The sequence below is a fragment of the Cibotium barometz genome, chromosome 39 (assembly GCF_041138505.1).
Source record: "Cibotium barometz isolate CiBa-2024 chromosome 39, ASM4113850v1, whole genome shotgun sequence".
Lineage (NCBI taxonomy): Eukaryota > Viridiplantae > Streptophyta > Polypodiopsida > Cyatheales > Cibotiaceae > Cibotium > Cibotium barometz.
Genome location: NC_141084.1, coordinates 2,114,858 through 2,130,233, shown reverse-complemented (window position 1 = coordinate 2,130,233; position 15,376 = coordinate 2,114,858). Strand labels below are relative to the sequence as shown.

General features: G+C 39.5%; 1 protein-coding gene across 1 annotated transcript; it reads left to right on the top strand.

Annotated features, from left to right (window-relative positions):
- Positions 1 to 12,893: 12,893 nt before the first annotated feature.
- Positions 12,894 to 14,645, top strand: LOC147615618 (mitogen-activated protein kinase kinase kinase 20-like). The gene has a single exon (XM_086777951.1). The coding sequence runs from the start codon at positions 13,105 to 13,107 to the stop codon at positions 14,509 to 14,511; it is 1,407 nt and encodes a 468-aa protein (XP_086634077.1). The 5' UTR covers positions 12,894 to 13,104; the 3' UTR covers positions 14,512 to 14,645.
- The last annotated feature ends 731 nt before the right edge of the window (positions 14,646 to 15,376 follow it).

Genomic DNA, 15,376 nt, shown 5'->3' with positions numbered 1-15,376 from the left:
TCTCTGGATTATCTGCAATTTGAGGGAAATGAGAAGGTACATAATTCATTTTTTCTTCCACAATCTGAGAGAAATAGGAAGGAGATCATTGGAGTAGTTTTTATCATCGATCTGAACCTCTAAAAGCTAATCTGAACGTTGAAATGCTAGCAGTTGCCTGTGATGCTGAGATCGTGGTCTACCTTAGCGATTTGAAAGATAATCCAAGCAATGGAAAGCTAGAAGCACCTCTGCAATGCTGAGATTGTCATTAGTGATTTGAAGACCCTTTTGAGCAATGGAAAGCTAGAATCACTTGTGATGCTAAGATCCTCCTATGTATCAGTGATTTGAAGGCCGTTCTAAGCGATGAAAATCTAGAATTACCTGTGGTACTAAGATCGTCAATGATCTTGGATCATAGATCATTGAGCCAGAGATCTGTCAACGATCTGAGATCATAGATCCTCTGGTCGTAACTTGTAAATTGAAGATGGTAGGATATAACAAAAATAGACTATTAGAATTGGGTGATGTTTCACATTTAGCATGTCTTGATCGATAAAACTAGTTAAATTTAACACACAAAGAACAATATTTAAAAAATAACCAATTAGAAATATAGAAGCAAGGGTGGAAATTATTAGCACAAAAATTAGTTATTTGAGGAAGCAATATCGGACACAAGAATATAACAACTAAGAATGATATGTGCAGCGAGATACTTCTAGAGAAAGGAAAGCAATAGAAATTGGAACTGGAATTGTTTAGTTGGAAGCAATCAGGGATTCTCACTGCTCAGCTAATGAGAACGCATTTTAAGTACTAGGGGTGTGGTGACAAGTAGAGGGGGTACCTGTCTATTGTTTGTCGAATTCCATTAAGAGAGGATATAAGATGCCCAACTATGTATCCATTGGTGTTTTTTACTCTTACTTTTCACTCATTGGGGATCTCTTAATAATTTTGTTGTTGTAGAAACATGAGACAAAAACAGCTCTATGTCAAGTTGCAGGAAACTATTATTGTAATGTCAGGTGGGTGTGTCATTATTGCCATTAGAGAAACCACTCAAGTTTTTAAGAAATTTACTGTATGGTAATGATTTTAAAGACAAATTATTTAGAAATTATAAGTGTCCTAGCTTTTGTATCATTAGGTACACTTATTAATTAAATATTTTTAGGCAATAGAGGTATATGTCAGAATAAATGGGCTTATAATAGTGTCCTAGCTTTTGTATCATTGGGTACTCAAATTGATGAAATGTTTTTAGGCAATAGAGATATATATAACTTTTGAGTTCTTGGTAGTGTATATATCATGTTTATTGCTTGATGGAGGGGACGAGAAGAGTGTCCATGCTGTGCATAATTATATGTGTATGACAAAGAGCATTAACTAAAAAATCATTTAAATGGCATGCTTGGTTTGATCCTGGTATTTTGGGATTATTACAGAGGATGATGCATGCATGCAATCTATATACTCATTTATTATGAGTTATGGGGGAAGTACTTGGATGCATGTTATATGGCAGCATCAAAAGCATGCAGAAAAATTTATGAATATGATATGCATGATGAAAAGCCCGATGTCCAAAGATTACACGTTCATCTTTCCCTATACAATAATGTCATGTTGATGATTTATGGAGTGTAATGGATAGAGTAAGTAACCAAAAAACTACTCTTATAGAGAGGTCACATGCAATGAGTTGCACGATGATGCAAAAGATTTTCTTTACAATGACTCTCCATCATGCAAGTGGGTTTGGAACGAAAGTATTAAGAAGTGGAGTTAGGCAATAGCATTGGTCACATATACAATGTTTCTCCATTTGCTGGTAAGTAATGTTTCTCTCTACTGGTAAGTAATGTTTCTCCATTTGCTAGTAAGTAATATTTCTTACTATGTTTCTCTCTACTAGTAAGTAATATTTCTTACCATGTTTCTTATTATGTTTGTAAAGGTTGTAAGTCTTTCGATGACTTGTACACTTTTGACTTTATCCTACTTTTTAAGGGAGCATGCATAGCTAAAGTTCTGTTGGAAAAAGTGATGAAGAATGTTTTGTATATATGCTAGAGGGTACGTTCCATCAAATTGGATCACACTCAAGACACATGCCAGTCCCAATTTTGGGGTTTTGTGAGCCTGCCCTACCTCTCCCGACCCTTTGTGGGAAAGATTTTCATCAAAACTTTTGTGTATGATTTGTTTATGCATTAGAATTGAGTATGGATAATGTAAATGATCATCAAATAGTGGAAAAGAATGAGGCTCTATTACATTTAGAGAACATTCTTTAGTAGCATGGGCTGGTTGAGTTTGAGGGAATGCGACAGATCACCTATGTCAATAGTTACAAATGAATTATTACAAGAAGAGATAATGTTTAAGCATACATTACCCCGAAAGGATGGAAACAGCTCTAAATAATTATCAACTGGCTACCTTCAATCATATTTTGGAGTCCATGCAAATGTTGGTGAAGTGTTTTTTCTTGATGGCCTAGGAGGGTTTGGCAAGACCTTTCTTTATAATGTTTGTTTTCTTGGTTATGTGGGGAGAAGAATGTTTGATGTTGAGTACGATTGGATGAAAACAAGTCTAAATTATTGTCAACTAGCTACTTTCAATTAGATTTTGGAGGCAAGGTAGTCTACGTGTAGATATTGGTAAAGTGTTTTTTCTTGATTGTCTAGGAGCGTCTGGCAAGACCTTTCTCTATAATTGTTTGCTTTACCAGTTGCATGGGGAGGGGCACATTGCTTTGGTGTGTGAATCTTCTGTCATTATAGCATTGCAGCCTTGTAGCATAGCTTACTCACAGCTTTAAAATTCCATTGGAATTACATTAACGCCTTGTTTCTAACCAATGGTCGCATAGATCACTCACGGTTTAAAATTCCATTGGATTTAAACGTGTAATATAAAGATTAACGGTCGGCTTGTATATGTTTTGAAGCTAGCTAAGTTAATAATATGGGATAAGGCATCCATGACCCATCGATATTGGCCAATGATCAAATTTTTTGGTGGAAAAGTCAGATTGTTTGGTAGAGATTTTAGATAGATCTTGCTAGTTATTCTAAAGGCAGGATGAGAGGACATTGTTAATGCCTCATTATGTCACTCATAGATATGGAGACACTAAAGTATTGAAACTTACATAGGACATATGAGTCCTTCAAAATAGAAATAACTCAACGGAGCATGAATTCATATAGTGGGTTCTAGACATTGGCAATGAAATAGACATGTCTAGTGAGAAAAGACATGTCAAAGATTTTTGACTAATTTACAACATTAGCAAGAAGCTTTCTTTTTGTATGCTATATTTTAGATCAAGAGATGTGTGCCTCATTCACAAGGACATGAAGAGAAAGTACAAGGACATGAAGAGAAAGTACAAGGTTATTGCTTATGGAGTGAAAAATGATGGAAAGATTTGTTCAAAGTAAGCTTTGAGTGACTTTCTGAGCCAAGATTGCGATTGGGAAGAGAGAAATTAGTGAATCCACACATCATAACCCCTTCTTGCCTATTCATTAATCATCCATTGAGAATTGGAACGATATTGATTATCGATCCATACACTCCAGGAACACTTTGGGGTAAACACCAATCCGAATATTTTCATTCTGGACAAACTACCATGAATATGAAAGACTGATACGAGAGAATGTAAGAACACCATAGATGAACGATTATAAGCTTGATACTATTGTGGACTAACATACTTTATTAGCTTCAACAAGGGATGTCAAAACTCAATTATGGCATGAGAGGGTTAGACATTTGAGTTATGGAAACCTTCATTTGCTTCATGAGAAATGTATAGTTCTTGTTCTTCCAAAAATAAATTTTAGTTTTTGTGAGGTATGCTTGAAGGGGAAACAATCAAGAGCACTGTTTGAAGGGGAAACAATCAAGAGCACTATTTCCACATCATAAAGCATATAGAGCAAGAGGTGTGATGTTAATGGTGGATGTGTAGCCTAGTGATGTGTGTTATGACCCTTACACATGGCAATCGTGGGACTAACACGTGGCAACACGTGGGATACGTACACACTGATACACAGGATTTACATGCCATTAATGCATGGGACACACAGATGTTACGTGGGAAAACTAATGGTGGCATACTATTGTATATCATAGCTTATTTTAATAAGTGTGAACGGGCAACGTTCATGGGTGACAGTTGTAGGCCAAAGACCCAGTGATGTGTAGCATGGGGGTACTAGTGAGGACACATGGGGGTACTAGTGAGGACACATGGGCAGGTGAGTATGGTGTGTGGCTAGTCGGTAAGGTACACACTAGATGCCCGGGGTCACTCTATATAATGGTTAGGTGGTTAAACGTGGCATGCTAAGCTAGGTTTATTTTAGCTATTCTTGAGTTCTTCTTCTCTCTCATGTTTTTTTGCATGAAGCTAGTTTTTCACAAAGCTAGGTTGCCTTGCATGGAGGCCTGACATTTAGTATCAGAGCCACGAGATTTGTTGGAACACTTTATACATCCCCCCTGTTGACTTGCTATACGGACCACCGTTTTTGGGGGATTTAGGCTGTTTTTTGTATTGACATGCAAACTTTCTTTGTGATATATGATTTGTGCCTCCTCACTATTAACTTGCTATATGGACCATTTTTCTTTTTCTTTTTTGAGGAGGGGGGGTAAGGCTACTTTTTGTATGGACATTCAAAATCTCTTAGTGATATAGATTTAACTACCTCAATTTATATCAGGTGACAAAGATGGTCAAAGAGATTCCATCTCTTTCTCTATTTGCATGTCTTTGTCATTGCCTTGCTCAGCCACGTAAGTGAATGTGTATGCAAGTCTTTGTTGTTGCATTGCTTCTTAGCCATGTCCATGTAAATGAATATGCATGCAAGTTTAAATGTGTAAACTGCAATGTCATGTGTATACATAAGTAATTGATTATAGTTTTTAATACACACACTAATACAAAATATGTACACATACACTTGGATAATATATTTGTGCAGCTATGAATGTGTGGGAATAGTAGATGAGGGTTATTGACTTAATTTTGTTCTCCAATGCAAGATGGTGGAACAAATGCAAAATGGATTATTGGAAGTGCATAATACTTCATGTTTAGCATGACCTGAACGATGTCATTTCTTGGATATATCACATGCAGAGCCCATCACAAAATTTCTAGACAAAGAACGATTCTTAAAAATCAAGTATCTAGGTTTACAGAAGGAAGGGTGGAAATTGTTAGGATGGGAGTACATGAATGTAAGGAGTAACATGAGTGTAATAATCAAACCCAGAATGTGCCTATATAAACTTCTACAGAGAGAGTCGGAGTAGTTGATCCAAATCAATATATATTCATCATTTGGATGTCACATGTAGAGCACATCACAACATTGCTACACAAAGAACAATGGTAAGAAATCAAGCATCTAGGTTTACTGTGAACAAAGGGTGGTAGTTAGCAAGAGAGTGAATGTAGGGATTCAACCTGAATGTAATAATAAAGGCCAAAATATGACACTAAGGACTTCTAAACAAAGAGTAGCAGTAGTTAATCAAGATCAAAATAGTAATAAAGTATCTAGGTTTACAGAATAGAGGATGACATGTGTTAGAAGAGGAGTAAGTGCATGTAGGGATTAACCTGAGTGTATAAATTAGGCTTGGAATGTGAGTGACACTACATAGTTCTATAGAGAGAGTAGTAATAGTTGATCTAGATCAAAATAGTCTCACTTATTTAGAAAGAAATAGAGGTTCTCATTGCGTAGTTTGCAGCAGGGAGCACGGTTCACGGGATCAGAGATGATGTGCCAAGGTCAAGAGTCTCGTGTCTTTCTATTGCTTATAAATATCCTACAAGAGATGAGATAAGGCATCCAAAAACATATCCATAAGTTTTTGGTGTATGTAGTGTTCACTCATTGTGGGAGGTCTAGATTATATTTGTAGTTTTCGCCATGCTCAGTTAGTGGAGCTGGCAAGGTATCTTTTTTGGCCTTAGAGAATCCCCATGAGGCTATAAAAGCTCTTTTTCTTGGTAATGATGCTAAAATCAAGTTATTTCAAAAGGATTTACGAGCTTCCAAGAATGCCTTAGCTTTTGTTTCGCTCGGTGATCATGTTGATGAAAGATTTGGTAGAAATAGAAGTGTGCATTTTGAATAGTTTGTATCATCACGTCGGAATATTATTGCCCAACCAAAAAGAAGAAGAAAATCGAGTGTATGCACAGCTATATGTGTATGACATAGAACATGAGATACATAATCGTTTAGATGTTATGCATGAGTTGGGGATCCCGATGTGTTGGGAAGGTTGCAAGAAATGATGCATAAATGTAATCCATATGCCAATGTGTTTCGGTGTGTGGGGGAATTTCGACAAAGTTATCCGCATGTAGAGTTAAGGATGGTAATATGTGAGACACATTGTACTTCAAGGCAGTTTTTGGTGCCAAATTCTAGCAAGGTCATTGCTATTATGCCAGGGCAAGGGGAAGACTTTGAGCTTGGGTTTTAAGATATTCAAATTTGTTCCCCATAATGGACTGGTGAAAACAATAAGTAACTTGCATTGGTCCTATATGCCACCACTCATGTATTTTCTCCTATTTCCACAAAGAGAGGATGGGTGGCATGTACATATTCCACATATTGATGAGTACATGCATGCAACAATTGGGACTCATAAATGTGTCTCCTAGAGGCAATATTATGTATACCGATTACAAATTAGACCTGATACCATTGCATGCCTTTTGCGCAGGAAGAATATTGCATCAATACTATCGAGGAGTTAAGATTAGTATGGATTTGAAACAACCAAGAAAATTTATGTGCTTAAGTCTACCAGGGACTATCTAACATGGTTAATGTAGTTGATGGTACACAAAGTGTATCAGAGAGTGTAGCAAGGCAAACAGTTATGTTGTCATCTTCTTTTACAAAGAGGGCCTCGCTTTATGTATCAGCTTTACCAAGATGCCATGGAAATTGTACGGAATAAGGAGGGTAAGCCATACCTATTTATTACCTTCACATGCAACCCAAATGGCATGAAATATCTGGCACCTTATTGCTAGGAAAAACTGCCTAGGATCGACAAGATCTTACTACCCATGTGTTTTACAAGAAGCATAAGGATATGATGAGGTTACTTTACAAAGAAAAGTTTATTTGGAAGAGTGGTTAGCTATGTATTTGTGATTGAATTTTAAAAGAGAGGTCTACCACACTCACACATATTATTGATTCTGGAAGATGAATTCAAGCAAGTGACATAGCTCACTATATGATCGATTGGTATGTGCTAAGCTACCCAATAGAGAAATGTTTCTAAAGTTACATGGTTATCAAACAGTGTAATGTTCATGGTCGATATGGTACATTCCCAGTGCTCTCTTGTATGGTTGATGGGAGATGTATTCGATGTTATCCATGTAACTTCACTCAACCTATAGTAGTGGATAGTGATGGTTGCCCCATTTACATGCGTTGAGATGATGGTAACAATGTGCAATTAAAGGGAGTTACAGTGGACAATAGGTGGATCATGCCATACTATCCTTTCCTTTCCATGAGATACAAGGCTCACATTAATATCAAAGTGTGCTTCACAATTTCTGCATGAAATATCTATTAAAGTATGTGTATAAGGGTCTTGACAGAGCAATGGTAAGGATGGATGAAGTTTGTAAATACTTGGATGCACATTATGTATTAGTATCAGAGGCTTGCTAGAAAATATATGAATATGGTTTGCATGAGGAGGGAGAAGCCATATATCCAGAGATCTGCCATTGCAAAATTGCATGACATTTCAAGATAATGATGACTTGTGAGATATAATTGAGGAGGATAACAATAAGAAAACTACTCTTATAGAGTAGTTTCTAACTAATGAGCTTCATGTCGATGTAACCAATCTAATGTATAGTGATTTCCCTTATTGGGTTTGGAAAAAATGCACAAAGAAGTGGACTATAAGAAAGGCATGTAGTAATACCATTGGCCACATGTATAATTTGTTTCTTTATCTATTGGCGAGAGCAATATTTTTTATGTACCTTGCTTACTATTTGTAGAGGCTATAAGTCTTTTGATGACTTGCATATTGTTGATGGTTGACTTTATCTGACTTTTAAGGCTACTTGCATAGTGAGGCTATTGGAAAGTGATGAAGAGTGGTTTAAATGTATGCAAGAGGCTGCTTGCATAGTGAGGCTATTGGAAAGTGATGAAGAGTGGTTTAAATGTATGCAAGAGGCTGCATTTCATCAAAGTGCCGGACAATCATGATAATTATTTGCAATAATTTTGGTCTTTTGTGAGCCTATGTTTCCCAGGCATTTTATCTTTCGGAGGATATATTCCATGATTTACAAAGTACAATGTAAACTATTAATGTCCGTTAAGCTATGGCAAAAAATGAGGCTTTGTTGCAAGTAGAGTGCATTCTTTAGGAGCGTGGGCGAAGGTTGTCTGAGTTTGAAAGGAATGCCTTTGATTGATAGATTAGGTACAGTAGGAATTGTGAATGGGTTGTTGTTGCAAGAAGAGATAATGTTTGATCCTATGCAACAAGAAGAAATGGCCAATGAGATGCAAATGAATCTTAACAATTGTCTACAGGTTGCCTTTAATCAAATTCTTGATGCAATTGATAGGAATGTTGATGATGTATTCTTTTTTAATGGTCCTAGAGGATCTAGAAAGACCTTCCTCTACAATTGCTTGCTTTGTCGAGTACAAGGAGATGGCCATGTTTCCCTTGCGTGTGCTTCATATGGTATAGCTGCCTTGCTATTAGCTAATGGGCATATGGCCCACTTTCGATTCAGGATACCATTAAACCTAAATGCCACTAGCACTTGTAATATAAAGGGCAACAATCAACTTGGAGAGGTGTTGAGATAGATTGATAATTTGGGATAAGGCACCAATGACACTTCGATATGCCTTCGAAGCATTCGATAAAACGCTACAAGACATAATGTTTAATGACAAGCTCTTTGGTGGAAAGGTCATGCTTTTGGTGGGGATTTCAGACAAAATTTGCCAGTTATTCCGAGGGGGGGGGGGGAAGGGGGGGGAAGAGAGGACATTGTCAACCTGAGATTATCAATTCAACATTGTGTGATTCAAAAATCTAACGAGAGATCAAAGTGTTAAAGTTTATGCAGAACATGCGTGCTCTTCAGAACATAACTCAATGGAGCGTGAATTTGCATGGTGAATCATAGACATTGGTAATGGGATTGTACATAGAAAAATAGAAGAAGGTGTTGTATCAATAGCTTGAATTTAGGTGGCGATTATGCTGCTCATTGATTAGTTTTGAAGGAAAACTAATAGCTTGAATTTAGGTGGCGATTACGCTGCTCATTGATTAGTTTTGAAGGAAAACTAATAGCTTGAATTTAGGTGGCGATTATGCTGCTCATTGATTAGTTTTGAATGAAAACACTCCTATTATTTTGTTGCGAAATTTGGATCTGCAAAAAGGATTGTGCAATGGGATGAGATTAATATGTAAGCACTTCCATTCTAAGGTTATAAAAGCAAAAATAATTACAAGTACAAATATTAGGGACAAGGTTTTTATCCCTAGAATAACTTTCATACCAAGTACTTTGCAGCTTTCTTTTAATATGAGACGATGGCAATATCCCATGAAGTTTACATTTACCATGACCATCAATAAATCACAAGAACAAACACTATCAGTTCTAGGGTTATACTTGGTGACACTTGTATCAGCCATGGACAATTATATGTGGCTTTCTCACAAGTGAGTGTTAAGGAATCCCTACCCTAACCCTGTTGCCTATCCGCTGAGCTCGAGCATGGCTCAAGACCTTCATCGTAGCCACTCGTCCACCGCCATCCTCCCGCACTCGTTTGTCACACCGAGGCAGTTGCTCTAATCAAATGGGTGATGCAAGCTCTCTCACGAATATCGTATGGGATCTCTACGGCGGAAAAGGATCGCGTTGGTTAACGAGAGAGAGAGAGAGAGAGAGAGAGAGAGAGAGAGAGGAAGCAAGAGGGAACAAGTGATTAGTACTAATCACTCCCAAACCCTAACCCTAAGCACACCACACATGCTAGATTAGAGTGGCAAGAGAGAGGGAGAGAGAGAACACTCCACTTCTATTGCACAAATGGGAAAATGAATTACAAACAAGAGAAATTGGCTTTTATAGTTTCAAACCTTTTCCCACTAGGCCGCCCAGGGGTAAGTGACCCAGGGCACCCAAAAACATAGTTACAAGGCTTTTCTCTATGGTTTTGGCCAACTGACTGAGATCCTCTTGTCTGTCCTTTTGAAGCTCAATACTTGGGAGTGTCTTTAGGGCATTTCTCTCATCAAATGAAGAGATTAACAATATAGCACGGGTGCCCATTACATAAGTGTGCAAAAATAGTTATCATAGGAATGTGTTAACCAATATGTGGTTAACCAGTGAGATCATCAGATATGCTGTTTACATCACAAATGTGGTATTCAAGGAGGTCTTGCAATTGGTTTCGAGATGAATGTAGAGGTAATTTGGTAAGTTTTTTTTTTGGCTTTGAAAGGTAAATTTTTATGTCATTTACTTAATTGTTTGTGTGTTTCAAAATTAATTTTAGTGTTTCCTCTATGCTTACAAATTTTTTGGATCTTTTGGCTCTACATAGACATTGATACATGTGTGCTTCATGTAGGATTAGAATAAAGAGTTGTTTTGCGCTGAATCCTCTGACTCCTTTTGTGTTTCTCGCTGACTCCTCTGCTCGGGTGAAAGATTCACAATTCTAAGAGTACTAAGGGTGTACCTTATGTGTCTTGAATAACAATACTAAAGTGCTTTACCTAAGAAATTATGCAGATCCCTTTCTTCAAAGAGCTCTTGTTCCTTATTTATTGGGCTCTTAGACATGGTAAAATTTGTGAGTTAATATTCTAACCTTTTTTTGTTGATTATTATTTGTGAAGGAGATAGTGTTCTGTGATATATTCATGAGTATAAGTGATAGTGTTATAATAACCAGTATATTCTTGATGTGTCTACGTTTATTTTGACTTTTTAAGACGTGATCCTTGTTAGTGGCCTTAAGTGTGTTTTGTTTTAGCTTGATGGGGTTGTAGGCTTTAAGAGCCCATTTTGTATTGATGTGTTCTTTTCGGCTTGTTAAACCGGGAGCCTATGGGGCATGGTTGTAATGAGAACTATTTATATAGCTTTTTTAAGGTCAATATGTACTCCTATCGAAGAAGATGCGGCATCTATTGATAAAGGTTGGTTGAATATCGTGATTATATGATTGTAGAGCTCTTTGTCTTTGAAACTCCAAAGTTCTTATAGGTCGTATGTATTAGGTCAAGTCTAGAGTATACGCAGTCTATTTTGGTTGCTCTCTGTGTGATGTGGATTAAGTTTGAGAATTTTTATGTGCTTACAAAGCTTTCTATTTTAGCCTTTGCATACACATTAACACATATGTACTTTAAATAGGAGGATTAGGATGACAGGATCTTTTATGTTGGTCATCGACTCTGCTACTCAAAAGTTGAAGGTACACAAATGTGTAGGTTCTAAGCATTTAGCTTATGTGTTTTTAATAATAATGCTAAAGTTATTTACTTAAGAAAATATGCAGATCCCTTTCGATGGAGAGCCCATGTCTATGCTCAGTTATTGGTTGACCTCCTCGAGATAGCAAGTCTTTGTGGGTACATATTCTAATCTTTTGTTGGCTAATTATTCTTTGTAAAGAAGAGGGTGTTGTTTGGTTCATGCATAAGTGAGAATGAGGGATCTTCTTTTTGTAACAGGTTCATTCCTAACGTGGTAATGTTTATATTGAAACTCTCTATACATAATTTATTCTTCGATGGAGAATACACTTTGCTTGGATTCTATACGGTAGATCTTTATAGGGTTGAAGGCCCTTGCAGTCTAAATTGCATCATTACGTCTTACTTGGGCTATCGAGAGCTTGCTGACTCTAGCAAGCTATTGGGCATGGTCATAATGATGAGTATACGTATAGTTGTTAGTAGCACCATCTGATTCTACTTAGATATATTATATCTTCCAGTTTAGATTTATTGTAGATGAGTTTTTTTAGTGGTCCTATAGGTTATGATTGATTCCTTTTGTATGTGAAACATTTTGGTTACCACATTTCAATATAGTCTATTATATTCATGAGATTTTTTGGTGACCACTATATAATGTAAAATATTTTGGGCACACCACATTTTTGTATAGTTTTCAAGAAAAAAAATTTGGTGTATAATGATTCTGATTATCTTTTTGGTCATTTATCACTAGAGAGATTGGATTAGCTAGAGAAGATTTTCCTTTGTGGCTTTTTTTTCATCAATTTAATGGCTACGAAATGAAAGTCATGAATACAAGTAGCGGGAGGTTGAACCTTCGGGTGGAGCAGCATGTTCTTGGTGGTGGAGGTGAGCGTGCCAAGACGGGCGACGAAAAAAGCGAGGCAGAGCTGAAAGGGCCGGGTTGGTAGTTGATGAAATAAAGAAATTACGTTGGAAATAAAGCGAGAAGGGTGGTGGTGGTGGGAATGACGGCGGCGGGGGGACTCACGCAAACCGGGGATCCAACCGTATGGTTGGTGGTTTGACTCGTCGGAAGAGAGAAATGCAGGCACGGTGCAGAAGTGAAGGAGAGCCGTTCGATCAAGTACAGATGAGCGGACAATTAAAGTTCGTTAAAGAGAGGGCGGGAAACCACGGCGGTTTTGGGGCGGCGAAGTGAGGCAGCGGACAAGACACGTCGGACAAAATGGCCTACCTCGTCGGGGACAAAAGGCACGTCGGACAAATTGGGCGCTGCCGCCTGGTTTCCTTTATAATCTGGTATAATTCCTATGTCAACCTTCCTCCTTTCTTCCCCCTGCTCTACTTCTTCTTTCTGCCTACTGTCCTCTCTTTGCGTTGCGTTTCTTCTTCATTTCCCCATCGCTGTGCTTTTCCTCGTCATGATCCCTGGCCCCTTCTCGCTTTCTCCCCTTGCTTCATTGCAGCGAGGGACCTCCTTTCTCTTGATAAACCTACCGTCGGTCATCTTTGCTTGATTGAATGGCTTCTCACAGTCCCGTCCGTCGATGGGTCCGTGGTAACCTCATCGGTGCCGGATCCTTTGGTAAGGTTAGCTTGGCAATCAACTTGGACAACGGCGAGCTCTTTGCCGTGAAATCCATCGATTGCTCCGACGGTACTCGTGCGGAGATTGTAGCCATTGAAAATGAATTGAGGTTCCTCCAAAGCCTTGATTCACCCCACATCATCAGATGCTTGGGGGGTGATCACACTCTTGAGAATGGGGTCCAAATGCGGAACTTGTTCATGGAGTACATGGCAGGGGGGAGCCTGGCTGATCTGATGAAAAAATTCGGAGGCCAGCTTGATGAGGCCCTCATAAGGCTCTACGCAAGGGGCATTCTAGAGGGTCTGGATTATCTGCACAGCCTGGGGGTTGTGCACTGCGACATAAAGGGCAAGAACATACTCATTGGATCGTGTGGTGTGAAAATTGCGGATTTGGGATCGGCCAAGAGGTTGGGGCTGAAGAGCACTGGAGTGAAGGGCACCCCTTTGTGGATGGCACCGGAGGTTATAATGCAAGTGGAGCAAGGGCTTCCGTCTGATATATGGTCGTTGGGTTGCACGGTTGTGGAGATGGCTACTGGGCGACCTCCTTGGAGCAAAGGCCTCAATCTTTTTGCTGCTCTGATGCAAATCGGGAGCAAGGAGGAGCTGCCCCCATTGCCGGATTGCTTGTCTCCAGAGGGCAAAGACTTTCTGAGCAAGTGTTTGCAGAGAGATCCTAAGCGGAGGTGGACGAGCGCAGAGCTCCTGAAGCATCCGTTTGTGCAGAAGAAGGCAAGTATGGATGGCGGTGGTGGTGCTAGGCATTGTGTAAATCGTGATCGGCTCAAGGTACCGTCGTCTCCTACAAGCGTGCTGGATGTCGGCGGGGATGCTACGGGCGAGTGGGAGCAGTCTGCGAATGCTCGTTCCGTGCCGGTGCTGCACTTGCAAAGGAAGGAGAATGAGCGCGGGAGTGTTGTACAGAATTTGCTGCCGAAGCTGAGTGCTCTGGGCGAAGGGAAAGCGACGCCGCGTAGAGGATCGGATGGGTGGATAACCGTCCGATCGCCGCGAGTCAACGGCGACGATCAAGCGGAAGACAGGCAGCGACCGTTGTCTAGCTTCATGCTGGTGAGGGAGGAGGCGGCAGAGCAGCCTGTTGCCGTGAGAAGCGCCGCGCAGGTAAACTTTGACTGCCTCGATTTTCTGCGCCGGCGGCAGACTGGCGGCGATCCGGTGGCATCGCCGCCCACAACGGCGTCAGCGGAAGCCACGTCCGCAACCGCCAGCGTGGCGGGCAGTGACGTGTGTCACGGCGACTGTATGCCACGCCAGCAACCGAATTGCTCCACCAGTCCGCCTCGTCGGCTTACCCGAACATTCTATTTTTTATAATTCAAGAACCACCATTGCTGCCGGTGGTTCATTGTAACACACAACATTTTTCTTCAAGACAAAGCAAGCAACCTTCCGCCACATTTCTATCCTACTTTGAGTATTGTACGTATTTATTTGTCTCCTTGATCTTATCTCGGGCAGTCGGGACTTCGCCTTGCCATTTTCTACATCTCCTATTAAGTAGCTAAGAGGAGCTTACTCAACGAGAAAACTTCTCAAGCCTCAAGCAAAAATTTGTGCAATGTGTGTGGTGGTCACACATAATATCGTTTAGGAGTAGTTTGAATAGAAATGAAAGAGGAACCTTAGATATTAGACTTTAGGGTTCATTTTTATTTTTATTTAAAAAGAAAAACGAGTATTCTCTGGGGTGTTGACTCTGAAGGGTAAAGGGAGTTGTGCCTAGGGCAAAGCCTCCCGTGCGAGCGAGAGAGAAAGAGAGAGTCGATGGCAAGAGAGAGAGAGAGAGAGAGAGTCGGTTGGGTGGACGATGATGGCGATGTCGAGAGACAGAAAAAGAGACGGATGAAAAAAAAAAAGCTTGCATTACGTTCCGCTTCAAATTTGTTTTACGTTTCGTTTTGCTTTGACTTTAGGGCCCTAAGGTGGCAATAACATATTAATTACGGGTGCTAATTAATATATATTCGCTATAGACCGAATATGTCAATACACGGGTTTTTGGTGGTTATTTAAGCATGAACTTCCTTCTAACTGCCTCCTTGCTTATGAGTCATTAGCTTCTTGATTGGAAATTTAGCATACATTCCTTGTGTGTAACATTTTGATGTGTACCCAAAAATACATTATCTTCGTCTACAATGCCTTATGGAAAACTTGCCACGTTCAGCAGGGGGCTCCC

Excerpts from the sequence above, each read along its gene's own strand:
- LOC147615618 (XM_086777951.1), top strand. The coding sequence starts at position 13,105 with ATGGCTTCTCACAGTCCCGTCCGTCGATGGGTCCGTGGTAACCTCATC.